Source organism: Nasonia vitripennis, assembly GCF_009193385.2.
Source record: "Nasonia vitripennis strain AsymCx chromosome 2 unlocalized genomic scaffold, Nvit_psr_1.1 chr2_random0011, whole genome shotgun sequence".
Lineage (NCBI taxonomy): Eukaryota > Metazoa > Arthropoda > Insecta > Hymenoptera > Pteromalidae > Nasonia > Nasonia vitripennis.
This window is the reverse complement of record NW_022279618.1, coordinates 303,881-331,561: the sequence shown is the minus strand read 5'-3', so window position 1 is coordinate 331,561 and position 27,681 is coordinate 303,881. Positions and strand designations below refer to the sequence as shown.

The 27,681-nt window shown below is 35.6% G+C and overlaps 1 protein-coding gene across 4 annotated transcripts in view; it reads left to right on the top strand.

Annotated features, from left to right (window-relative positions):
- Nucleotides 1-27,681, top strand: part of LOC100113753 (DNA-directed RNA polymerase, mitochondrial) — a 233,499-nt gene that overhangs the window by 183,037 nt on the left and 22,781 nt on the right. The window contains exon 15 of one of the 4 annotated variants that reach the window (XM_031925528.2): nucleotides 16,283-16,553. The exons of 1 other annotated variant lie outside the window; for it this stretch is intronic. In XM_031925528.2, the coding sequence (XP_031781388.1) occupies nucleotides 16,283-16,553 (271 nt within the window). Of the gene's footprint in view, nucleotides 1-2,024; nucleotides 2,069-3,611; nucleotides 3,785-16,282; nucleotides 16,554-27,681 lie in introns of those variants that run through there. 2 more of the 4 variants (XM_031925531.2, XM_031925530.2) reach the window with 2 other exon arrangements.

Sequence of the window (27,681 nt, the reverse complement as noted above, 5' to 3'; positions counted from 1 at the left end):
GTGAGACAGTATTCAATCTAACAAATTAAAGTATTAATTAATAAAATCAATCTTATTTATTTGGCTGGTGATTTTCTACCAGGGTTTAAGCTGGTCTTATGAGTAACTTTTAAAATTGAAAATGAGACATTCTACTGTAGCAAAATTATGACGAACGATATCTTAGTGTTGGAAAAGTTTTGAGATCAATATTAAGTTTTTGATAGCAGCATCTTTTTTCACTGATTAAAAAACTTTCTTAGTATATTATAAATAGTACATTATGCAACAAAGGACTAAAGTCGTAGATTATTCTTGACTTTAGTCCCGTGTTGCATATAGTACTTTATTCCCGACTTAACTGTGTAGCCACTTTGTTGACTTGTAAAGTGTGATCCACTTGCTCATTGTATATACAAAAATACGAAATAATAAAATTTTTTTAAATAAACTTTTTTAAATTTATAAATTTTTTTCAATTGTATAAATTTTTAATACTTGTTATATTTTTTAAAATTTTTTTAAATTCAAAAATTTATTACATTTTACAATATTTAGAAAATTTCTTTCCCTGTTTTGAGGAAAATAAAAACTTTTTTCCCTGTTTTGTGGGAAATAAGAACTTTTTGCCCTGTTTTGTAGGGAATTATGACTTTTTTCCCCGTTATGAGGGAATTAATGATTTTTTTCCCGCAAACGCGGGAAAAAAGTCTGAGAAAATATTTGAGGGAATAAAAAGCTATTTTAGTCCCATTTCTTAGGTCAAACAGTAGCTATTATAGTAAAGTCGGGCATAAAGAATGTTATTATTTTGTCTTTTTATTTTTTGTAGCACATGTACAAAACGAAGACTTTTATAATCTTTCTCTAGAATCGATTGTGAGCATCCTAAAAAACAACATGAATGATGTTTCATTATTTCTACCACTTTTCCACAATGAAAGAGTAAATTATCATGAAAGCCAAAAGGCCATTTTAAACAGTAATTCTAACGTTGACTTAAATATGTCATTCACTGAAATAGTGGTAGATGAATCTGTTCCATCAGATGCGAATATACCAATTATTGATGTTCAAACTCCAATTAACACTGATGACATTTCAATGTCAGAAGAAATTGAAAGTTCTACTCAGAATAGTACTTCAATTGCGGAAGTTGAAAATGAAATCTCTACCGACGAAATTTCAACATCGAAAGAAACGGAAAGTTCTACGCACAAAAATGTTGCAGGTGTTTATTTAATGTAACATTATTTTCCTTAATATACATATTATCTTCAAAAGATTTTGTTTTGTTACTTTGAATGATTAAAAATTGGTCAACTATAGAGATATTCAATGCAGATTTTTATTCGAGCATATTATTTTTTAAAAGATCCAACTCGTTAACTGACTTTCTAAATCAACTTTTTAAAAAAAAAAATATTCTTTCTGAAGTCATTTATTCTGTCTTTCGAGTTTTGCAGATGACTTTAAGTTCGTTGAAAATAGTTGGTATTTTTCATTGAAAGATACAATTGAGGGTCGCATCATTTTAGGAATGTATAAACATTCAAAGATTCTGTTATACAAAGCAGATTAAAAGTATTTGTCATACAAAAATTAATAGTTGAAAATCCAGTTATATACAAGTGAGTTTTATAAGTCAACCTTATCGTTTTTTATGTGTAGCTATGTCCACTGTATTACGAAACTTAATATTTTCATTTATTCTAAAGATGACTCGCAATCGGCGTTACTGTTACTTTGGTCGCTATGCAAATGTTTAAACAATACAAAAACGTTTATGCGATTATAATTATTAACGTTCACCTTTTGTGAAGTATCTTATATATAACATTTACTATGTATCGATTGCTGCTTTTCTTCGCTATCGCAAACACATTCTTTTTCGCTTCTGATTATTTATTCTCGCTTTGCTATTTTCATTGACAATTATTTTATGTTACTATACACATGTTTTTCTACAGTTAATATTTACAGCTGCTATAATAAGCTGAGCAGTGATAAAATATATTACAATTTATAAAAACATTCTTTTACAGAAGAAGTAACTGAAGGTTTGAAGAAGTAACAAATCAGATAGTACAATTATTTCCTACTACTACAGCTACGTATTGGTACTGCAAGTCATATGCTAATGCTCATGGTCAACACATATCAGCTTCTGGTTGTTTAATAAATTCTTATAAAGTTTATCGCAAAAATTTAGTATTAGCTGGAATTATTGAAGTTCAAAGCGCATCTGCAAATACTTCAAGCAGTATAGTTACTGCCGAAGGTAAAATTATTTAATAATCTTAACGTTTATTACATGTGTCTTTACTTTTATGCATTTTATTGTACTAATTATCATTAATTCTTGGCTATCTGTAATAGTAAATGAGAACTCCGAATTAGATTTATCGCCGTTGACAAATTCAAATCGTTCTGAATATTCCATTTTGACTATTACCGATACGTGGGTCAAGTCTTTTGAAAAGAGGCAGCAAATACTCTTAGTAAAGAAGAACAAAAAAGTTACCATACGCTACGACAGTTATTTGAATACATTTGTGTGCTTGAATTCGTCGTTTGGACTCGAATTGGTATTCATCATTTTTTAAATTATAAAATAATTGACGATTTTTTACAAATATATTTTAATACATTATATTTATATTGAAGCTTCAAACAGATAGTTATTCGATCATACAGGGTTTACTCGAGACAAATGCTACTTCGATAACTATAGCAGACAATTTTCGAAGTATTTTTGATACACGCTGGACTATTTTAACTCCTTTACTTTGCAAATTCGGGGATGTTTCGCAAATAAGTTGTATTAAAGATTTCAGAAGAACACACAAGGAATATATTGCTCAAAGTACATTTTTTTATTCTGTTTATTATTGCCTGTAAAATTTTGCATAATGAAATATTTAATTTTGAATAAAATTATTTTATTGCAGTTCCTAAACCTATATTAGCATTGTTGTATGCAGCCTACTTTCTCACAAAAGCAAACTCTGTTACCACAAAAGAGAGAGGTACCTACACCTTTTCACGTGATGAATGTGTAGAAAATTTCATAAAAGTAGTTGAGGTAACAATGAATGACAACTTAATTTTATTGAAGTAAATTTAATAATCATAATTATACTAAATGACATTTTTGGTAATTTTAGAATGAATCTCTGGTTGAAACCTATATTTCGAAATTGAAACGAAAGTTGAATGACCTTGGATTGACTGTTGCTCCCTACGTTATCTTTTGTGGAAGATTAGATAATATTACCAAAGCATTCGTCGTTTTTGATACTATACGTTACGAAATTAAGGATCCTTTAAAAGCAGTAGAAGCTTGTCTTCAAATATCTATAGCCTTACATTCCTGGGCAGTGAATTGTAGTACTGTCTGGCTATATTTATTAGAGCACATATATTCCATCCGTCCTAATATATCTTGCGCATTCCCACCTGCAAAGACGGCTAAAACTGTATCGGCTTTTATTAATAAAATTGATCCTTCATTCACTACTGCAGGTATTTTTTATTAATCTTTATTTATTACTTTTTATTAATCAAAGTAATTTATTTTATAAAATCATGTCTTCTTTATTATTATTTTGTATATCAATTTTGTGTTTCAGAAGAAAGTGCTACTACTTCTTAGGCCTGCTTGTAAAATTATTTCTATGTATCAGTATTAATAGATTGTAACTACTTGGATAACTTGTAATTACTGACGTTGCTTTAGATTTAATAATCGCAAGTTTTGACAATCGTAAATGCTTATGTAATAATAATTTATTACCAAAATGGATTATGTGAGTCTTTTCAATGCTATTTTATCATTTGTCATCTTACTATATGGAGAACCATCTTTTCCGAGGAAGATAGTTGAAATAGTTTTTCATTTTATAACCGAATTTATTACTGAAAAATTCTGTAAGTCTCTAGAAGATTCTGTTCTGAAAATAATTGATAAGGCCCATAGCAAACAGGAAATGAAAGAAAAAATTCGCGAATGTTTTTCATTACATTGTAATATTTTTCATAATTTTTCGACAGAAAAAAAACGTTTACAATTCTTAAAAAAAAAGGATTTCAAGAACCAGAAAAATTTGAAATTCGTAAAGTTTTTACTGAAGTAATTCAAGGAAACAAAACTGTTTTCGTACAGTCGCCAGTTTTTGCTTATTACTTGTCTTTAATTCACTCTTTACAACATTTTTTAGAGATTTCAAAATTAGCTCGAAAAATTATAGATAATGTAAAAAAATTGTCTCTAACAAGTGATATAATTTCAAATGTTATGCAAAGTAAATTCTGGAAAAAACATGTTGTAAATAATATCAAAAATGAATACGTATTACCGCTTTTTCTATATTATAATGACATTGAAGTTGGAAATGCCTGCAAACATTGCTTCACTATTAGAAAGTATTATTTTTTCAATGATTGTGCATAGTGAAGATATGAAGCAATGTACGAATGAGCTTATTTTTCGAAAGCTTATAAACGAATTAAACTTTTTGAGTCAAACGGGTATTACTGTAGTAGTTGATAATATTCCTACTGTTTTCAAATTTCATACCGTTGTTATTATCGGAGACAATTTAGGACTAAATGCAATATGCGGCATGGTGGAATCATTTAAAGCTAATGTTTACTGTCGAATATGCAAAGCAGATTCATTTGAATGCTCACAATTATGTTCTGAAAGCAAGAGCCTCATGAGGACACGAGAAAATTATCATTTAGATTTAATGAAAGCTAAGACAAATGAAACAGGCTTGAAAGAAAATTGTGCATTCAATAAGCTACATAATTTTCATATTACAGTTAACAAAAGCGTTGATTTAATGCACGATGTACTTGAAGGTGTTTGTATATATGTGATACGTGCTATTTTATACGAATATATCTATAAGTCGAAATTGTTTACTCTTCAGTATCTGAACTTAAGAATTCATGAATTCGTGTTGCACTCGGATGATACGAATAAGCCTCCTCCAATCACGTTGAATAGATATAAAGAAAAATTAAATTTGAAATATTCTGCTTCTGAAATGTTATTTTTAACGCGATACTTAGGGGTAGTAATAGGTGATAAAATTCCTCGTGATGACCAACATTGGAAGATGTATATTTGTTTGAGAAAAATTGTTGATATTCTCATGTCTCCGAGAATTGCGAATACACATATAACTACGTTAAGGCAACTAATTGAAGATTTGAATTCTACATACTTAAATTTCTATAAGGCATTAAAACCCAAATTTCACTTCTTAATACATTACCCTACAATAATGGATTTTTTTGGACCATGCGTACACTATTGGACGATGCGCTATGAATCGCGTCATCGAGACGTTAAAGCAAATGCTGTTGCTTCCAATTGTAATGTAAATCTCCTAAAAAGTATTGCAATCAAACAAGCGTTACAGATGACTAAAACATTTGATACCTTTGAAAATAAATCAGATATCTCATTTGACTCAGATAATATTGCAAATAACGGTACTTATAACCACGTCACTGTAAATGGAAGTGAGTACAGAGTTGGATGTTTTATAGTCATTAGTGTATATGAACCAGATATTCAATTTGGAAAAATAATTAAAATTGAAAAACTTTCATTGACTGATCAAAGTAGAGATCAAATTGAATCACTGGTACAATTCACTGTTCTTATTTATGAAGAGGTTTACTTCGATGACCACTTTATGGTCTACGTCATTGCTAGTACCGAAAAAATTGTAACGCTTAAATATAGTAACATACCGAGTATGCCAACTGTCGCTGCCTTAAAAAAAGGAGAACATTATTGGATTATACCACGTTATGTATTATAATTATAATATTTTGTATCTTCAACTTTTATAAGCAAAATAAATATTTTTATACAGTATTTATTTATATCGTGATTTTATCGAGTTTTGACTAATTATGTTAATAATTCCCGTAAATCTCTAGTAGACGACGTTCATATACCGTCCACCCTGGGCACCAGGTACCTCGGAGACCGTTGCCATCGCAATATTTGTGTTCAGCGACCCCAAAAACCACCGAGTAACGAGTTTCGACTCACTGTGTTACGATTTCCCGTAAAACTCTCGTAGACGACGTTCATATTCTCTACCCTGGGCGTCAGGTACCTCAAAGGCCGTTGCCGTGGCTATATTTGTGTTCAGCGACCTCCAAAACCCCCGAGTAACGAGTTTCGACTCACTGTGTTACAATTTTCCGTAAAACTCTAGGAGACGACGTTCATATACCGTCCACCCTGGGAACCAGGTACCTCGGAGACCGTTTCCGTCGCGATATTCGTGTTCAGCTACCCCAAAAACCCCCGAGAAGCAAAACTGGACTCATTTCCATCAATATTTACCGAGTTGTCAATTTTTTATTTAGTGTCTCTTACAAGTGCATTATTAAAATGCATATTGTTCTGCATACTGTTGCAATAATGCATTTTCAAAAAAGTAATTAATCACACTAGGGCACAAAATTTGTAGACGCTCTCACGAATCGAATGCAAAAGACCGCATTGAGATCCGTCTTACTACTCAAAAAATCGATAGTCCATTGCTTTATTTCTTCGACTACTTTGTTACAACATTCGAACATTGTTTAAAAAAGTAAGTAAAAAAATAAACTATATAATTATAGTAATACAATAAAACATGTAATGCTAATGATCACTATCATCCTAAAAAGTACGCGCTGTAGTGATGTACGCGCGAGTTAAGTGTACGTATTGCAGAGCGTACGTAGATTCGCAGGTAAGTAATTAAATAAATTGAATATGGATTTGTTCAGATTTATTAATCCGTCTTTACAGCTTGGAAACCCGACAGAGACTGACTCGTTACCAGTGCAAGAGTCTTTTTAAAAGGTTTGTAACTTTGTTTGTTTAATCTTTCCTCCATTGTTCTCCATGCGTGCTCGATGCGTGCTCCGCCGTATGTGCCAACATAAACACCTTATTGTTGCAGGTCTCGAGAAGCCAAAGCGATCGATACGGCATGCAGAAGGCGATCGATAACAAGCGATGAATAAGCGACGACTAATACGGCTCATATAACTCCTCCATGCCCAAGTTGAATGACGTCCTCGTTATTTGTTATCTCGGTATGTTGTGGGCTCCTGTTTGGACTCCTGCTTTTACATGAACCCCTGTTTTTACATTTATTTTTATAGATAATGAAAATTATTCCAATTATTAGAATCAGCATGACAATTATAAATGACGCTATTGATGTATGGAATTCGATTCCGAATTTTGTGAATTTTGGTGTCTCCATCGTAGGTACTGCTTGCGTTTTTAGCGGTTCGAATCTCCGTTGATGATCCTCGATGATCAATGGTTGAACTTCCGACACCTTAAGTTCTCCGAGATTGTCGTCCACCCTATGTCCCTGTATCAACAGATTGTTTCCTCCAAAGATCTTCGTTCCAAAAAATGTTTCCTTGTTCTTGTTATTTTCGATTTCTGTTTTATAATTACTGGATATCAGCGTCAAGTTGTTTAGGAGTGGATACGCCAATGCTAGAGGCGCATTTATTGAAATTGTTATTGTTTTTGCGTCTTCTGCGAGGATTTGATAGCATACATAGTCGCTCTGATAGATCAATTGACATCTTCTTGAAAATAATTTTATTATCGAGCCATCCAGCTTCCACGGTATCGTTACGATCTCCGTCTGGTTATTTCGGTTAATTATAGCAAGTCTTTGAAAAAGGGAGAATTCAATGGAATTTAAGATAGGAGTTTTTATGGTATAAATTATGGAATTATGGATAGTTACGACTGATCCCTGAGCAAATCGAAAGTCTAACAAATTATGATAATGTGATATTAACTCTTTTTGGGAATAAAGTTCTAATAGATGTGTCTTTATACTTAGTATTTGTTCATGGGTTAATATTTCCAAATTAAATTTTTCATCGATGAAAACAAATGATCTTTTTATTTTCCCTAATAGATTTAGAAAATGTTGCTCCTGCACAATAAGAGTTACAACTGTCTCAATTAATTCAAATCGCGTATTTTGATCGTTAAGAGTTTTCATAAGATTCCGTAAGTTTTTGTTAATTATTTCAGTATTGCTATTTATCGTTCTGCTAATTTGATTCATGCAACTTATAGATTTATTCAAAACCGAAATATCTTCATTTTGTTGTTTCTCAAAATTTTCCAAATAATTATTAATCTTTTCTAAGTCATCTGAATCTGGATTTCCAAATATATATTTGATCATCTTTCCTACTCCATTTATTAATCCTCTCTTTCTTCTTCCACCGAATGGTGCTATCTCCTGCAGATCTTGATAGATTTCTTGACATAATAATCTTGCTTCCATTAATAGACTTGAGTTCTTGAGTTCTTTTCTTGAGGATAATATGGTGTAGTCAGTCAAAATTCTGCCATAGGTGCGTTTGAGCGACGATGTGTTTATGAAGAAATGTACGTAATGATAATTTTCTATAATTCTTCCAACTCCTTGCTGATAATCAAAGTGTGTCGCATCAGGATTAATTTCATCACTTTTTACGGTTATCGTCGAAATGGCCATAATCATCGCCATCCCCAGGATCGTCATCATTTTCCTGCAAAGAAGAAGTTTTTCTTAATCTCTTTGCGCTCTTTAGATTGTAACGACGTGGTTGTCCGTGTATATAACATTCCAATGAGGGACCTTGTTGTTTCTTAACTAATAACTTTTGATAACGGGGTGCGATTTTATTTCGTTGCTGTTGGTGGGTTTTAACGTATACCTCTCTACTTTCCAACTCATTATTTGAATCATTAGGTAATTTTTGTTTCTCTTTCTGTCTTTTATACAATTCGTCATAGAACGGTAAAATTTCATTTTTCCGTATTTCATTATATTCTTCGGTTATGTCGACTCCAGGTTCGATGACATGCTTATGCAGTTCCTCATATGGTCCATACAGTAGAGTAAACGGTGCAAAATTTGTTGATGAATGAATGCTCTGATTATATATTAGGATTGCTGTAGTCATATGATTCTTTATTGTTTCTCGAGGATTTTTATCGACTAAAATACTTAATTTTTCTCTTAAAGTTGAATGTAATCTCTCTATTGGTCCATTTGACGTGTGTCTATTGATTGTAGTTTGATGATATTTGATTTTGTGTATCCGACAAAATTCTTTAAATACAGCGGAGTTAAATTCACTCCCATTATCCGTAGTAATTTTATCTGGGAAATTGTGATGTGATGCGAAATGCCTCAGTTTGTTTAATACTGTTATAGCATTCCCATCCAATAGATGATAAGCTTGAGCGTATTTCGAAAATATATCAATAATTGTCAGAAACTTTTCTTTTCCAACATGAAAAACGTCCATATGTATGTGCTGTAAGGGCCTATTAGCGATAATGGGTCCATACCTTCCTGTTTCGTAAGGCTTTCTCTCATATTTGTGTTCTAAGCATAGTTCGCATTGGTTAATATAGTTTTGTACGAGCCTATCCATATTTAGTGTATATAACTCTTTCTTAAAATGGGCTATTGTCTCTTGAATTCCATTATGGGTTCTATTATGATATTCTTCAAGTTTCTTCAAAAAATTATTTTTGTCTATTACGGGTGTATAAGTGTTAGTTTTAATCAACTTTAGTTTTTCATTGAAATGTTTTAGCAGTACTCTGTAAGCGATCATTTCCAAATCATCATTTGTAAAGTAAATCCCGTATTGTTTGTCTGGTTTTACGTTTTCATTTAGAAATTTTAATAATTGTGTTTCAGCTTCATCCTTGTTTATCTTTACCATATACTGAATCTTGAGCTTATCTTTATTTACTTTCACATTGTAGTCCCTTCCCGATTTTATTATAATGCTATAATTAAATGCATGAATATTTTTGTCTGTTATAGGCAATGAAAACACTGGATCTTCTACAGCAGTGTGAGCTGTTTCTAGATCATCGCCGGGGCTCTCGTCCACTTCCTCGATTCGGCGCGATGTTATATCCGAGACTTGAGGAATCATTGAAAATGAATCATCATTCTCTTCCTGATTATTTATTTCTATTCTGCTTAAGGCGTCAGCTACATAATTTTCACTTCCTTTCTTGTATTTAATCTCATAATCATATTCCTCTAATTTTATTTGCCATCTAATCAAACGTGAATTTGGTGTTTTTAAAGACCAGAGCCAAGTTAGTTGTTTATGATCTGTTTCGATTGTAAATTTCCTCCCGTATATGTATGGTCTAAAATGTCGACACGCCTCGACTATAGCTAGTAGTTCTTTTTCGATGGTCGAATAGTTTTGCTCAGCTGAATTCAGGGTTCGTGAAAAACATGATATGAGGTGTTTATCTTGCGATAGAACGCTACCAATAGCGACATTTGACGCATCAGTTGTGACAGTAAACATTTTTGTGAAATCTGGATAAGCTAGTATTGGTGCATTGACGATTAATTCTTTAAGTCTATTGAATGCTTCTATATATTGTCTATCCTCTATGTTTATTTTTTCTTCCTTTTTAAGCGCTTTCGTTAGTGGTTTTGATATTCTATCGTAGTTTTTTATGAATTTTCTATAAAACCCTGTTAATCCTAGAAACGCTTTAATTTCTTTTTGTGTCCTTGGGATGGGATATTTTACGATGGCCTTGATTTTATCTGGGTTTGGTTTAGTTCCTCCTGGTGTAATTATATGTCCCAAAAAAGGTACTTCTTTCCTTAAAAACTCACTCTTATCTAATTGCACTTTCAAACCGTATTCCCGAAGTTCTTCAAATACTAATTTTAGATGTTGTAGATGTTCTTGGAGAGATTTTGAAAATATGACTATATCATCCATGTATACAAAGCAAAATTTGTGTAAATATTTTCTGAGAATTTTGTCCATTAATCGCTGGAATGTAGCTGGTGCATTTTTTAAACCAAAGGGCATACGACGGTATTCGTAGTGTCCATTTTCTACTGTGAATGCTGTCTTCTCTACTGAATCTCGATCAACTGGTATCTGATGGAATCCTTGTGCTAGATCTAATGTTGTAAAATATGCGCATTTTCCTAAATTCTCTAAAATATCGTCCATTCTCGGCAATGGGTATTTATCCTCAATGGTTTTATCATTCAACTTACGATAATCAATAACCATTCTCCATTTCTTCTTTCCACTTGCATCTTGCTTTTTGGGTACTATCCAGACAGGTGATGAATAAGGTGAATTACTTGATTGAATAATTTCGTCATTTAATAATTTTCCCACTTGATCTTGAATAACCTCCTTCAGGTGATATGGATATTTATAACTTTTGACATAAATCGGATTTTCGTCCTTTGTCCTTATTTTATGTGTGACTGCATTTGTGGCTGTTAATTTTTCACACTCATTATAGAAACAGTCTCTAAATTTCTGACACAAAGCTATAATTTTCTCCTTTTCCTCTTCATTCATGTGTTCCGTTCGGATTTGCACTTTTGTCTCCTGATGATTGCTCAGTATAACCATTTTACATTTATCCGGCATATTGTTTAAATAATTAATTTCAAATCTCGGTGTGCTAAATATTTGAGTTCTATAGTTAATATTTGCTTTTAAATTTTGTAGGTCCTTGTGACCTATTAGACAATCATATGTAGAATGCCAAGGAGCAATTAAAAATGTAATTGGTGTATTGTCACCTAACTCTTGCAAAATCGGAAAGGTGAGTGCATGTGTCCCTTGCGTTATTTTATGCAAAGATTTAATTTCGAATTTATATGGAAAAACGTAATTTGAAAATAAATCGTAGGCTACTTTAGGGTTAATAATCGATGATGATGCTCCCGAATCTATTAGTATTTTAAGCGATGGATTTGTAGTTATTATGTGTGGTAGTTCGGGCGAACTGCCTATGTTATTTAAATTTACTATGTTTCTTCGGTTGGATCGGAATCCCGTTGAAAATTTTCATTTTCTGAATTCTCTTGATTTTCATAATTGTCGTCATTCACGTTAATATCTTCTTGCTCCTCATTGTAAGCATCTTCCTCCGGTTGCTGCTCCTCTTGATAATGCAACTCTTCGAAAATGAAATTCGGTACTCCTAAAGAATTTATTCTGAGGGACAAAATTATTTGACCGGTTGCTCTGATTATTATTTGGCCGATTGGTGTTTCTGGTATTAATCGACATCGGTGTCGGTCGATTTTGCTGAATAGGTCGTCCGAAATTATTTGCAAATGTCGGTACAAAATTATTTTGTGCAGTTGCGGGTCTAGGTGCAAATGAAAACGGACTTTTATTTGCTCCAGAGTTATTGAACGGACTATTATTTCTCTGATTCATAAACGGGCTTGTACCCTTTGAATTATTGTTTACATTATTGGTTTTTGGTTTACTTTCGCGTTGTCTCGCGAAATTTAAACATGCAGCTTGTTGCTCGTGATTGTCAAGCTTTCTGCATTTTATCAGACAAGCCTCTATATCCGCCAACTCGAAATGTGTAAGATGTGTGTGATACGACTCTTTTATTCCGTTTATAAACGTATTTTTCGCAACATTTTCGTAAAACCCAATCTTCATACTTATCAAGTTACGGTCTTGATTGTTTAAGTTTATATGTTCTTTTAGCTTATTTAAACGTTGTTTAATTTCATCAGCATACTTTTCATAATTTTGATTCGATAGTTGAAAACAAGAGCTAAGTTTATTGTATAGCAGGTCCTCCGAGCTGGGATCACTATATCTATTTATTAAGAGATTTTTACAATCATTCCATGTTGCTGGATCATTCGCGACTATTAAATTTAAAGCTTCTCCGCGAATTCTTGATTTAATTAACGCAAATAGCGCTGTATTTAATGCTTCCTCTGCAGTGACTAAATTTTCAACAAATTTATCGCATGTTTGGAGAAAGTGAGAAAGGAGCTTTGTTCCTCCTTCATAAATTGGTATCGCGTCACGCCATATGGCTAACCTCAATTTAAATTGTTCCACTGTGATTTGCTGCGCCATTTTGCTCTCAAATCAGTCGTATTTAGGGATAAGGTAAAGATAGGTGAATAGGGAATTTCAAAGACTTACTCTCTTCTTTGATGATTCCAGGTGAATCTCTGTTCAAAGGTGGGCCTCAAACTTGACGTCCCAAAAGTACTGCGACGAAGGGGTTGAAACACCAGCCGCTTCCTCTCTGATGATTTCCGTCACGGTATTGGAGGAGAATCTCGATTCAGCAGCCTCGCAGTATCCTGTCCGCAGCGCCAGTTAAGTCTACGTATTGCAGAGCGTACGTAGATTCGCAGGTAAGTAATTAAATAAATTGAATATGGATTTGTTCAGATTTATTAATCCGTCTTTACAGCTTGGAAACCCGACAGAGACTGACTCGTTACCAGTGCAAGAGCCTTTTTAAAAGGTTTGTAACTTTGTTTGTTTAATCTTTCCTCCATTGTTCTCCATGCGTGCTCGATGCGTGCTCCGCCGTATGTGCCAACATAAACACCTTATTGTTGCAGGTCTCGAGAAGCCAAAGCGATCGATACGGCATGCAGAAGGCGATCGATAACAAGCGATGAATAAGCGACGACTAATACGGCTCATATAACTCGCGCTTCCGCACTATCTTCCAAGTTTGCTCCGACAATCGAAGTACCCCATACTCCGATCACTCAGAGCATGCAGTGCTCGCGTTATACGAGTAGAGGAAGTTCCGTTTCGGGACACCGCATGCGCTGGACCCATGGCGCTTCGGGCGCTCCTACACAAGTGTATGAGACGCGCGGAAAGTCGCTCAGTGAGGTGTAAAAATCATTTAAGGCGGTGTTTAGATGTACAAGTTCGCCGATCTCGCCGTCTACGTGATGCGATCTGCGGTTTTTGGCGTTGAGGTGTAAGAATCATTTGAACGCGGTGTCTAGTTGTACAGGGTGCCCAATGACGAGGTCTATGTGCTGCACTCCGTGGTTTTTAGTGTCTAGGTGGAAAAATCATTTAAGGTCGGTGTCTAAATGTACAAGTTGGATAATGACGCCGTATAGGTGGTGTGATCTGCAGTTTTTGGTGTCTAGGTGTAAAAATCATTTAAGGCGTTGTTTAGATGTACCAGTTGGCCGATGACGCCGTCTAGGTGATGCAATCTGCGGTTTTTGGTGTCTAGGTGTAAGAATCATTTAAGGCGGTGTTTAGATGTACAAGTTGGCCGATGGCGCCGTCTAGGTGGTACGCTCCGTGGTTTTTGGTGCCTAGGTGTGAAAATAATTCGAGGACAGTGTCTAAATGAACAATTGGCCGATGGCGGTGAACAGGTGTACAGGGTAGCCGATGACGCCGTCTCGGTGGTGCGATCAGCGGTTTTTGATGTCTAGGTGTAAAAATCATTTAAGGCGGTATTTAGATGTACAAGTTGGATAATGACGCCGTCTAGGTGGTGAGATTTGCGGTTTTTGGTTCCTAGCTATAAAAATCATTTAAGGGTGGTGTCTAGGTGTACAGGGTGGCCAATGGCGAGGTCTAGGTGACGCGTTCCGTGGTTTTTAGTGTCTAGGTGTGAAAATCATTCGAGGATGGTGTCTAGAGGTTCAGGGTGGTCCATGACGAGGTCTCAGTGGTGCGATCTGCGGTTTTTCGTGTCTAGGTGTAAGAATCATTTGAACGCTGTCTAAATGTACAAGTTGGCCGATGACGAGGTCTAGGTTGTCCGCTCCGTGGTTTTTTGGTACCTAGGTGTGAAAATCATTTAAGGACGGTGTATAATTGTAAAAGTTGGCCAATGCCACCGCCTAGGTGGTGCGATCTGCGGTTTTTGTTTTGTAGGTGTAAGAATCATTTAAGGCGGTGTTTAAATGTTCAAGTTGGATGATGGCGCCGTCTAGGTGGCGATTTCTGGTGTCTAGGAGTAAAAATCATTTAAGGACGGTGTATAATTGAACAATTTGTCCAATGACTGTCTCCAGGTGCACAGGGTTGCTGATTACGAGGTCTAGGTGGTGCGTTCTGCGGTTTTTCGTGTCTAGGTGTAAAAATGATTTAAGGACGGTGTCTTAATGTACAAGTTGGCCGACGGCGCCGTATAGGTGGTGTGATCTGCAGTTTTTGATGTCTAGGTGTAAAAATCATTCGAACGCGGTGTCGAGGTGTTCAGGGTTGCCGATTACCAGGTCTAGGTGGTGCGATCTGCGGTTTTTGGTTCCTAGGTATAACAATCATTTAATGGTGGTGTCTAGATGTACAGGTTGCCCAATGACGAGGTCTAAGTGACGCGCTCCGTGGTTTTTTGTGTATAGGTCAAAAAATCATTCGAGGAAGGTGTCTAGAGGTAGAGGGTGGCAAATGACGAGGTCTAGGTGGTGCGATCTGCGGTATTTGGTTCCTAGGTATAAATATCATTTAAGGGTGGTGTCTAGATGTACAGGGTGGCCAATGACGAGGTCTATGTGGTGCACTCCGTGGTTTTTGGTGTCTAGGTGTAAATATCATTTAAGGACGCTGTCTAAATGTACAAGTTGGCAGATGACGAGGTCTAGGTGGTGCGATCTGCGGTATTTGGTTCCTAGGTATAAATATCATTTAAGGGTGGTGTCTAGATGTACAGGGTGGACAATGACGAGGTCTATGTGGTGCACTCCGTGGTTTTTGGTGTCTAGGTGTAAATATCATTTAAGGACGCTGTCTAAATGTACAAGTTGGCAGATGACGAGGTCTAGGTGGTGCGCTCTGTGGGTTTTGGTACCTAGGTGTAAGAATCATTTGAACGCGGTGTAAATTAAAATATGGTGTGCACCAAGGGCTTAGTAGACTTTTTGACTTCGCGTGGTTTGCAGTACTCGTCTTTGGCTCAGAAACGAACGCGCCTTCGGCTCGTACTACCTCGCCTTCGACTTTTACTTTAAACTCCACATTCGGTCTAAAAAATGCTCGCTTTACGCGCTTGCTACAGAATATACTAACTGTTTATTAAAATTTCTTTAAAAACTTTCAAAATTTTCTTGATTTCTAACATTTTTAAAATATTTTTCAGAAATTCAAAATTTTTATTTTTAAACACAATTTTGTCAGCGTGCAAACATATTTTTTCCGCCTGCTGCTCACTTTTTTCCCACCAGTAAAAAAATTGGTGGTTTACGCCCGCTTAATAGCTACGGAAAATGCGAAAATCGTACGTACAAAATTAATTACAAAAATCACATTGTGCTCATAGAGACCAATAGAAGCAATTTTACGACTGCTTCATACGTACAAACATTTTTTTTAAACAATTTATTTTGTATAGAGACTGATACATTAGTTTATATAAAACTATACATTAATAAAAAGTCTTTAAATAAAATTAATAGTATTTTTATATCAGATGTAGACACTTTTCCACACGAACACCTATGGCCAGCCTCAACTTACCTTGTCCAAAAAACTTTTGAAACACTAAGGACCATGTTTAAAAGTGCGAGAGAAATTCAAGATTGGTTTACCGAATGTGCGCGTCTTATCTGCATAGCACGGGAAGAAAACATGGAGTGGGTAACGCCTTTAGGATTGCCAGTGGTACAACCTTATAGCAAAATATCTCGCAATTTCTCAAGTAAAAAAGGCATTGCGCCTTACTTTACTCCAGACATTTATAGGTAAGAATTCAAAAACATGAATTAATGAATATATATTTTTGCTTCCTCCTAGAGGAAGCTTTGTACAAGTGAAATTTAGAGTTTCATCAAAACTTCTAGAAAATACTTTTTTGTGTGTTGGAAGTTTAAATGAAGTATTTTCAAAGAAGGATGGATGTGTGTGTGATTTTTTTTATGTGGCGTAGGCAGAGCAAGCTCTACACAAGTGACCCTCTGACACCGGATCCCCACAGGTACTATCGTTGAACAATACTTCCGTAGGGCCCTTTAACTAGCCGTTTTTGGCTTCTCCCTTGTAGTTTGACATTTCCATACTTCGAGCAGCAGCGACCATCCATCTTCTGGACAGACTCAACCTTGACACCTACGTTCCTCTGCATCAGACCGATGCTGCTGCAACCTGCAATGCACTTCTCCTATAAACTGTTGACAGCTTTAGTGCAAAGGACTTCACCAACATAGCATCTGCCCATATTGGGGCACCGTAAAACATAATTAATGTAGCTACACTGGCTAGGAATAACCTTCGACTCTGCGTTGGTCTACCCACATTTGGCATTAGTCGCGATAGTGCAGCACCGACTTTTGCTGCCTTATTGCTCACCCTCTCAAGATGCTGTTTAAACGTTAGTCTGGCGTCCATGGTGATTCCCAGGCACTTAATGGTCGGCTGAGAGTCTATTTCGTGTCCGTCCACTGTCAGCGTTATTGTCTCTATTTTCTCACTACTAGTTATAAGGATAGCCTTCGTTTTATGACTAGCAAGCTCAAGTCCAGTCGGCTTTAGCCAATCGTGGATTATACCTACTGCCTCATTAGCGATTTCCATCACCTTTTCCTTTTGCTTTGCTACTACCACTACTGCAATGTCATCTGCAATCTTCATCCACGACATCCATGACATCAGGACGTACCTGTATAGCTTCTTTCAATGCAATATTGGGTATTCTATCCAGGCCTGGAGCCTTGTTCTTCCTAGTTCTTTTGCATGCAGCCAGTAATTCATCTGTGGTGATGGTTGGAATGATTTCGTCATTTGCCTCTGCTATAGGGATAGCTGTTACTTCCAGTTGAAGGGAAAACAGCGTAGTCACAATACGGTCCAGCAATTCCGGGCTCTTAGGAGGGAGAATATAACCTCCCTTTATCTCCTTCATAACTACTTGGTACAGTCGTCCCCAGGGATCCAGCTCAACCTCGTTCTGTAACTCTTTAAGGCACCGTCGTTTATTTTCTCGGAATTTTTTTTCTTGAGTATCTATTTAGCATCCTTCATTTCTTTGTATAGGGCGTCTACTATTTTTCTACCTCGACCAGTCTTGTAGTATTTTTTTCGAGCCTGTTGTTCCCGTCTTCTGCTTCGATGACACTCGCTGCGGGCAGCGTCGATTTCTTTATCCCACCAGTATACTGGCAGTCGTCTATTATTGACAGCCCTTCTTGGCATTGTTGCGTCGCAGGCTCGAGTAATATTTTCTGTTACCTGCTCGACCTTATCATTGGCAGATCCGAACAGCTGTATTTTTTCTAGAGCCAGCAGGAATGTCGCCTTATCATAATCCATCGTTTTCCAACCAACTCTTTTTGTCGTTGCCCTTCCGCTGGATTTCTGTTTTGATATTCCTCCTGTTTGAATATTCTTATCTCCATTATTATCGCTTGGTGGTCATTATTTGTGTAATGATCGCTCACCGTCCACGATCTAACTAAGTCAATCAGGCAGCTGCTAACAAACGTGAAATCTGCGATGGACGTCTTCTGTTTGTAATGCGTAAGAATATCCCTGGTTAACTAAGACCAAGTCAAGGAGGGCGAATGCTTTCAATAGCGCTTGTTCTCTTCCGTTTGTCCTTTGGCTGCCTTACTGTACAGCCCAGGCGTTGAAATGGCGTGCTATCAGTACCGGTTTTCTTCCTACAGCATCCTGTACTATTTGGTCCAACAGTTGTTTGAATTGTTCTATTGATTTTTTGGGTGAAGCATAGAAGCTGTAAATGTGTACGCCTGCGACCTTAGCGTGTACGAATCGTTCATTACGTCTTGTCATTTTTTCCTGGAAAGTGGCGTCTCCGCATACCCATATCGCCGCTTTACCAGTACTGCCCATATCCAACGATGGTTTGTCCAGGTCTCCGTATTATTCACAGACAATGGCTATGTTGATCTCTGTCTCATGGACATACTAGCTGAGTAGGTCCTGTGCAGTCGCGCAGTGATTTATATTCAGCTGCACTATTTTCATTTTCTTCGTCTGTCAGTGGCTTTTACTGCAGCTCGTAAACTGGGCATGCATAGCTCTACCAGCTGCAAGGTCACTCTTCCCACCTGTGCCTCCTTTGCAGAGTACACAATTGGGTTGGTTCTTACACTCCTTTGCTTTGTGCCTATCTTTACCACATTTAAAGCAAAGCTTACTTTTATCTTTACTTACTGTGCAGTTTCTGCCGATATAGCCAAAACCTAGGGATTTATAACACCTAAGCGGCTCGTTTTTGAGGTTAGCTATCCGGATCCTACAGTTGACTTATCCTATTCTGATCTTCTGTAGCTTAGTGATCTTAGCCGCTATCTGAGCTGTATCCGTATCACTGCAATCTGCGCGTCACTGTAGGTCTTTCGCAGAGATTTTATCGTAGAGTCTTCTATGATGTTTTCTTCGCCAATTTCCGTATGTAGTGCGTCTAGTACCTCCTCTTTTCAGGTAAGGATGTCCACATCTCTTACTTTAATGATTTCTTCTTGCTGGAGTGCTTTTATTGTGGCGCCTTTTACAAGTACTGCTTTAACTGCTTCTTAGAATTCCGAGGATTTGACTTCTTTTATGCGTTTAAGCTCTATCAGAAGATCTCCTGCAACTGTTCTGCTTATTTTATTCACGCTATTTCCCAGCATGTAAAGTGACGGAGCCGCTTTTATTTTTGACAAAATGTTTGCATAGCTATTTCCTTCTGCAGCCTTGATGATTAAAGCATCCGGTCTGGGGGGTCTTGTCCGCTTCGGTCCATTCTTGCTGGTCCTATTCTGGTTTGTAACGCCAGGGACACTTTTATTCTTCTTGCTTGCCTTTTTCTCCTTTTTTTTTTTGATTTTATTGTGACAGCTTCCTGCCACGCTGCCTTTTTAGGTTGGTTATCCTCTCTTTTATTTCCTCCATTTCTATCTTGCGGAACAGTCGGGGCTTCCTTTGTTGTACCCGCCTTACGAGATCTAAGACTTGGGGTTGTCTGGGTTTTCCTCTTCTGAGTTCCCGGGCGTTGGCATTATTGTAAGTTATCATCTGCCGTGTAGAGATTCTTATAGCTTGCTTTTATGATTTGAGCAAGATCTTTAATTTGTTAGTGCACATTGTGCCAGTCCTTGACATAGACCATCCATCTCTCGATTCTGCTGCTTTCCTCGAAACATCGTATATAGTGATGTAGTTGTGTCTTGGCGTCAAATTTAGTTTGCTCTTTCTCAGATATTTTGTCCGTCGTAAATAAAAGTAGACATGAAATTTACTAGGTTCAAATTTGCATGTAAAAGCACTTATTAGCCATTATATCATGTTTGTTTTCTACATAACTTCTAGTAGAAGCTCAGGCGCATTCTGAACCATTTTTTACCATAAAAAGGTACTTTTCTACTGTATTGAGGTGGTCAGAGTCTGGATCAAACATTCAGATTTTCAAATTTTAAGGTTTCAAATGCAAATAAAGTAGCCTTAACATATATATAGGGCTTTAAAAATATTTTTATTGAAAAATTCAGAAAATTTCTCAAAAAAATAGTATTTGGGTGGTTTTAGTTAAAAATGCATCCCTTATAAGTTACAAATCATTGAAAATAGGCAAAAAATGCAAAAATTGCTTGAAATCTTAACTTTGACCAGCTAGAACTCGAAGCCAAATAAAGGAATCGCACTGAAAATTTTTTTGAAGGTCAGGTACAACATACACCCACCCACCCACACACACACACGCATATATATATATATATATATATATATATATATATATATATATATATATATATATATATATATATATATATAATATATATATATATATATATATATATATATATATATATATATATTATATATATATATATATATATATATATATATATATATATATATGTGGTTCTCTGTGAAATCAAAGATATAACAATTTTAATTTTTGCCTAAACTGTATATATATGTTCTTTATATTGTACCTGACTCCCAAAAAAAATTTCAGCGCGATTCCTTCACTTGGCTTTGAGTTATAGTTGGTCAAAGTTGGGATTTCAAGCAATTTTTGCCTATTTTCAATGTTTTGTAGCTTATAAGGGATGCATTTTTAACTAAAACCACCCAAATCCTTTTTTTTGTATAATTTTTTAATATATATATATATATATATATATATATATATATATATATATATATATATATATATATATATATATATATATATATATATGGGACGTTTCACGTCAACCGGACTATCAGTGCACCTAAAGTCATATAAAGTAGTTAACCTAACAAGACGTTTGAGGTCTCAAAATGATCGTCTGGTCAAGGGCTTTTGAAAAAGTTCTGGCCCTTTCAAAAATCCAATGTGGCGCATAAAATATGGAGCCTGAAACCCACGTTTTCATAGCCTATTCAACAAAAACAATAGTAAAAATGTTCTAATTTGTGAAATATCCCACCAAAAAGCATGTACAACTCATGATAGGACATATTATTGACAATACTGACGGAATTTCGAAATCAAAAATGGCGGAATCAAAATGGTGGTCATTATACCTTCACCAAACCCATTTTAGCGCAACAAATGATTTTTGATCAGTTTCAAGTATCGATATGGGGGTTTTCAGGGCCACTGAATCTTATTTTAACCTCGACATTTCAAAATTCAAAATGGTGGATCCAAAATGGCGGACAGTATACCACCACCAAACCAATTTTACCGCAACAAATGATTTTAGATCAGTTTAAAGTATCGATATGGGGGTTTTCGGGGTCATTGAATATTAGCTTGACCTCGAAATTTCAAAATTTAAAATGGTGGATCCAAAATGGCGGACATTATACCGCCACTAAACCAAGTTTACCGCAACAAATGATTTTAGATCAATTTAATATATCGATGTGGGGGTTTGTGAGGTAAATGGTTATAAATGTATTATTGGAATCAGTATTTGTGCACATGAATCTTATATTTTTCCGGTCTATTAGATTTAGAATTATCTGTCTGCGGTTTTTGCACTTACATTTTTCTATTGTTCTGTGTATATGTATATGCCTGCGTGGGTGAAAAAAATATATAATTTAGCCAAATGAATCAATCTTTAATGACATTTTGTGCACTCTTATCAATTCTGGCTCCTCGTTCGTGGAGTTTTTACTGGTGATAAATGGCTTTCGCCGATATCATAAATTACTTTGTTCCTAGGTTCATTGGCATTTGAGTAATGCATGAGTTTCAACGTTTCATTATTTTCTGGGATAAATCCATGCCCCATTTGTATGTTTGTGACAGGTATCTCTTTGTTAGGAATTGACGAGTTTGTTCGTGATCTTTTTTGGTGTATAAGAAAAATTTTATATTGAATGATCGCCCATTAGCCCATGAATAAAGAGCTTTAACATCTAGAATTGCTTTATTTGTTGCAGCTTGTAAGTTCACTCTTGTAGCTTCTCTCTTTACTATCGCTCCAACTCCATCGCAACTACCTTTTCCGTGTGCTGTTGCAAAACAGTGCCATTCAGCATCAACGTCAAAATCTCTCTAATGACTCATTAAACTAGTCATTTGATAACGATTTTTAAAATGCTGTTTAGCACCATCAGTAGCATATATTACCTTTTTTACTGTGGGTCAAATCTTGCGAATTTCAGGTATAAGCTTTTGCTGCATTATGTATACTGCAGTGGCATCATTGCAGTAGTACAGTCGGACTTAGATACTGTACTGAAATGCTTTAGCTTGCCTTCAGATTTATAATAAACAACAGCAGGAAAAATCGTACTTTGATCATTATTAAAATGAAATGCCTGTGCAGCATCTTGGGCTGTAAAAGCATAGTTCTCAGCAAAATCCAATTGAGCAAGAACCACTTCATCTGAAAGATTATTTTTCTTCCCAGAAATAAACTTTGATTGTTCCTTAGCGATGAAGTGATGAGGTATCAACTTTTCTAGGCTAGAACATAAAGTTTCCATAAATTCTTGCGATGCTAGGCATTGTTTTATCAAAGTGTATCTATCGGTTGATTGCCACGTGCTGAAGATGACTTGATCAATATTGTGCTCATCCATAATGTTCTCAACGTAATTAGAAAACTTTTGAATGTCCGGACAAAATTTGCATTCATTCAAATAACAACTTGGTTTGGGATTCTCACATAGAATGAAATTCAAACAATCTTTATAATTCTTCAGAATATTGTTTGAGATTTTTTCTATATTTACAAACTTGGTAAGCCCAATCGGATGTTCAGGAAACTGTTCTTTAAATTGATTATGAAGGTTCTTAATATCAGTAAGTAATAATCTTTTCTGAACTTTTATTTTTTCACCATATAAATAAATACTGACGGTATCTTTTTTATTTGGCATACTTCTGCTGTTAAGATCATTTTCGTAAAAATCTTCAACTTTCTGAGTAGTTTCTGCAGGTAACGTTTTTCCACGTTTTGCAACAGGAGAAGCCAAAACTCCATCTGATTATCTTAACTGTTTTGCTTTACGAGCCATTCTGTGAGACACACCAAATTGGTTCATAATTTTACGTATTGCCTAGTGTTCGGGCAAAATAGTAAGAATACTGACACGTAATGGATCGTTTTCCGGCAGGGATTGGAATTTGTTTTTAAGTCCAGTTAAAATATCTGTAAGATCATTTGCATAGGTGCATCCGTGTTTGAAACCGAAGGTGAGTCAGTCTCTGATTCAAAATCAGCACTCATACTGAAGTTTGGAGATGACAAATCATGTAGTTTGTAAAAGGATTTTCTACATGTATCACAAATCAGTGAAGATGTTGGATAATCAGGATAGACATCTTGAAATTCTTTGGAGATCCTCCTAAGAGATTTTCTGTGTCCTGTATTAATATCAAATGGATTAACGCATCTATCGATACGATATTTTTTCGCAGGAGAAGACATTGTCGTAGGATATGAGAAAGCACAACCAAAACCAAAAATATGTTAGAAATAACAAAATTACGGCTAGTACAGTTGAATAAGGAGTTGCCGATAAAGTAAGACTTACTCAACAACTGCCTTAAAAAGGATGTTGAAGAAGAAGTCGCCAATGTATCTATTAATGTACCTATTAACTATCCTGAAAAGGACTGTTGGAGAAAAAGTCGCCGATGAAGAAAGCATTCCTTGAAGAAAATATTCCTTTCTATGGGTTGCTAAACGTGGGAAAGGGTTGGAGGTGTAGGTAAAAAAGAGGGATGAAATAAATCACTTGAAAGCAATAAATTCCTTTGCCACAAAACAGTTTTATTTGCTGAAGTCTTTGCACAAGTTGTCATTGGACACGAGCCGTGTATTTGCAGCATTAGGCTGTTGGAAGAGGGGCGAGGTACAGCGCTGGACCCGGCCTCCTTATGTGCCCTCCGCGACGCTACTTCACTTGTGGGTAATGCGCAGCCGCCGTACTAGCGCCGCGGTGATAAGCGCTGTAGCGTGCGTGGCGTGTTCGGTGGGTTGCGCGTTAGCAGGGGCTTTTCGCGAGAGAGCCTGCGGGTGGGTTATGACAAATATCCACCAGTTTATATTAGCCATATTGAATTTTGAAATTTCGAGGTTAAAATAAGATTCAGCGGCCCCTTAAACTCCCATACCGATACTTTAAACTGATTTCAAATCGTTCATTGCGGTAAAATAGTTTTGGTGGTTGTATAATGTCCGCCATTTTGGATCGGCCATTTTGGATTTTAAAATTTCGAGGTTAAAATAAGGCGCAGTGGCCCCAAAAACCCTCATATCGATACTTTAAAGTGATCTAAAATCATTTGTTGCGGTAAAATTGGTTTGGTGGTGGTATAATGTCCGCCACTTTGGATCCACCATTTCGAATTTTGAAATGTCGAGGTTAAAATAAGATTCAGTGACCCTGAAAACCCCCATATCGATACTTTAAACTGATCAAAAATCATTTGCCGCGGTAAAATGGGTTTGGTGGAGGTATAATGTCCACCATTTTGATTCCGCTATTTTTGATTTTGAAATTCCGTCAGCATTGTCAATAATATGTCCTATCATGAGTTGTACATGCTTTTTGGTGGGATATTTCACAAATTAGAACAATTTTACTATTGTTTTTGTTGAATGTGCTAGGAAAACGTGGGTTTCAGGCTCCATATTTTATGCGCCACATTGCATTTTTGAAAAGGCCATAACTTTTTCAAAAGCCCTTGACCAGACGATCATTTTGAGACCTCAAACGTCTTGTTAGGTTAACTACTTTATATGACTTGTATAACCTAGTACATTTCGTGTCTACTGATACGTAAAATAACAGAGGGGTCTGCAAACTTTTGGACAATGAACCATCCAAAACCTATATATTAAATTATGTATCAAAAACCGCCTCATACATATAAATTTATTAAACGCCTCATATATAATAAATGTATTAAGTATCGATTTTAAATGTTACAATAAGATTGCCAGAGTATCTATAATGCAAAATGTTCGAGAGTATAGATTATCCTACTCTAAAATTTACAATAATGTGTATATTATACAAAATATTGATTAAAGAAAATACATTCCTTAATCCTTGAGACATTGACTCCTCTAATAGTACTCTAATTATATTCCATAATTCCTAGAATGCCTTGTAGAGCTATTCTTCGATTTTCCGTAGTTGGTTCTTAGGCACTCGCCTCTATTTTTTTTACCTACCAGGTGGGGCCGCCGTCTCAAAAATTTGTTTATACAATATGAACTCTGTGTGTGAAATAGCCGACGTCACCAGTGGTAGGGTCACAATTGTTCTCATCGAATCCCAAGGACTAAATTTGGGATGCACCGCGGTAAAAGTAAGCCACGGTGTTCCCCAAAGCTAGCCATTAAGAACCCCAGCTCTAAGCAGCTATGTTCGGATTGTCGGTCACCGCACCATTTGAACAACATATTGTGAATTTAAAACTAAATTATGAAATCCCTATACCTCAAATCTACCTGCCTCATACGCAAAGAGTTGCAAATATAATATTTTAATACTAATGCTTCTCAAGCTCCTTGACTTATGTATCCTAGACACAGCGAGATGCAAACAAAATGTAGCTGTCTCAGGGACAGCCGATAGATAGAAGTGACTACTGAAATAGGTGTGTTGTAGACTTCTTCTTTTTTTTAAATAAGTGAAATAATAAAAATATTAATACCCCCTTTTTACGTAAGAATGTAAAAATTTTCGTAAGCATGCTTCTATGGTCCGAACCAACGTATGTCATAATAACATTCATAACAGAGTTCATAAAATGGAAAGTTGTGACCGGCAAAAGGGCTTAAGTCCATGCTTAAATGCTTACAATGATTTATAGGGATGATAGGGCAAGAGACGTACAGAAAAACCTTTATTGTGTGAATCTTAAATGTAGGAATCACGTAACAACAACGAAGATTTATGTTAAGAACGAAATTTTGTCGAAGCTCAATCATATGGAAAAATGAGGAATTAATGTATTGTCGCTAAAGGACCTAAGTCCATTTTTTTCTATAAAATATTCCAGGATAAAAAGAAACATTTTAAAATTAGTCTATACGTTATAAGTTGACAATAGCTATGTCAAACATTCTTATCATTTTTGAATGTCAAATTTTATACCAAAATGTGTTTCCTAAATTCTGTGCCGTAAAAAGTCAACCGGCTATCTGCTGTGTCTATAGGGTAAGGTTTTTAATGGTAGTTTAATTTAAATATTAAAATCGCAATTTCTCAAAAACTTAAAAATGTGACTAAAGCTGTTTTGCCGGCAAGACACAGATCTAAATGTTTTAAAATCGATTATATACAAAAATCTTGAAAATACTGCAGCTAATGCTGTACCATACTTAGTAGTTAACATTAAAATCTCCTGATAATATCAGTTGTATTTTATGATCATATGTATTAAGCTCACGTGATCCTACTTTAGTGTATAATACAAATAGCGATCTATCCGAGAGCGTCCAGGGTCCCAAAAACCAGCGGAAAGAAAAGGAGAGCGCGGTGGAGGGGAGAGAGAGAGAGATTGATCAATAGATTTATTAACGCCGTGACTAAATGGCCGAAGGGCGTAGAGCAGATAATACAGCATGGTAGAAATAGTAATACAAATAATAATTGCAAATTATAACGCATTTTGCGATGGCACAACAATGGTAAATATTTGGTATACAGTAATAAACTTAAGCTAATGAGTTACAAAATATTGAGTTGCAGATCGTAACAAAAGAAAAAGTATCTCTCTTAAACAATAGTAAACAAACTCGCTATTTAAAGGCAGCGAAAAAACGGAATAGAAAGCTCGCAGTAACATCCTATAAACTAATGTAAATATTAATAATGCACATAATTTTGCAGTAAACTTAATAAATAATCATAAAGACGCTGTTTAAATGCACCCAGAGATTTGTTTAGTCTCATAGTTGTATGTATAGAGTCCCAAAAGTGCAATGACTGATTTCAATTTACCTAAAGGCTATAGCCGGGTTACTATGGTGAAATGGCCCCCTTGGAAAATGTATATATGTTATATACCATTCGATGGGGGATAAAAAAAAACTCCCATAGCCAAATTTTTAGCTCTCTGCCTAGTGCGCATGCGCAGTAACGTCGATAAACGTATTTTTTTGATTTTATTTCTTTCTGAAGTCCCTATAGGATAAAAATTTTTTTAAAAATTCACATTGGTGTATTTTTATGTCATGAATAACTGCAATTTTTTTGGGATTACATAACCTCAAATATCGGATCTAAAAAAATTATTAAAGTTTTCAATCGATATTTTGACCCCCTTGTTTTTGAGGTGCAACTTTTTAAGTAGACTTTTTTTGTGTACTTTTTCCCGTTCTTTACGATGGCACTAACGTTTTTTCCTTAAAAATGGTGGCACAACTCGATTTGAGCCAAAAACTGATTTTTTTTGCC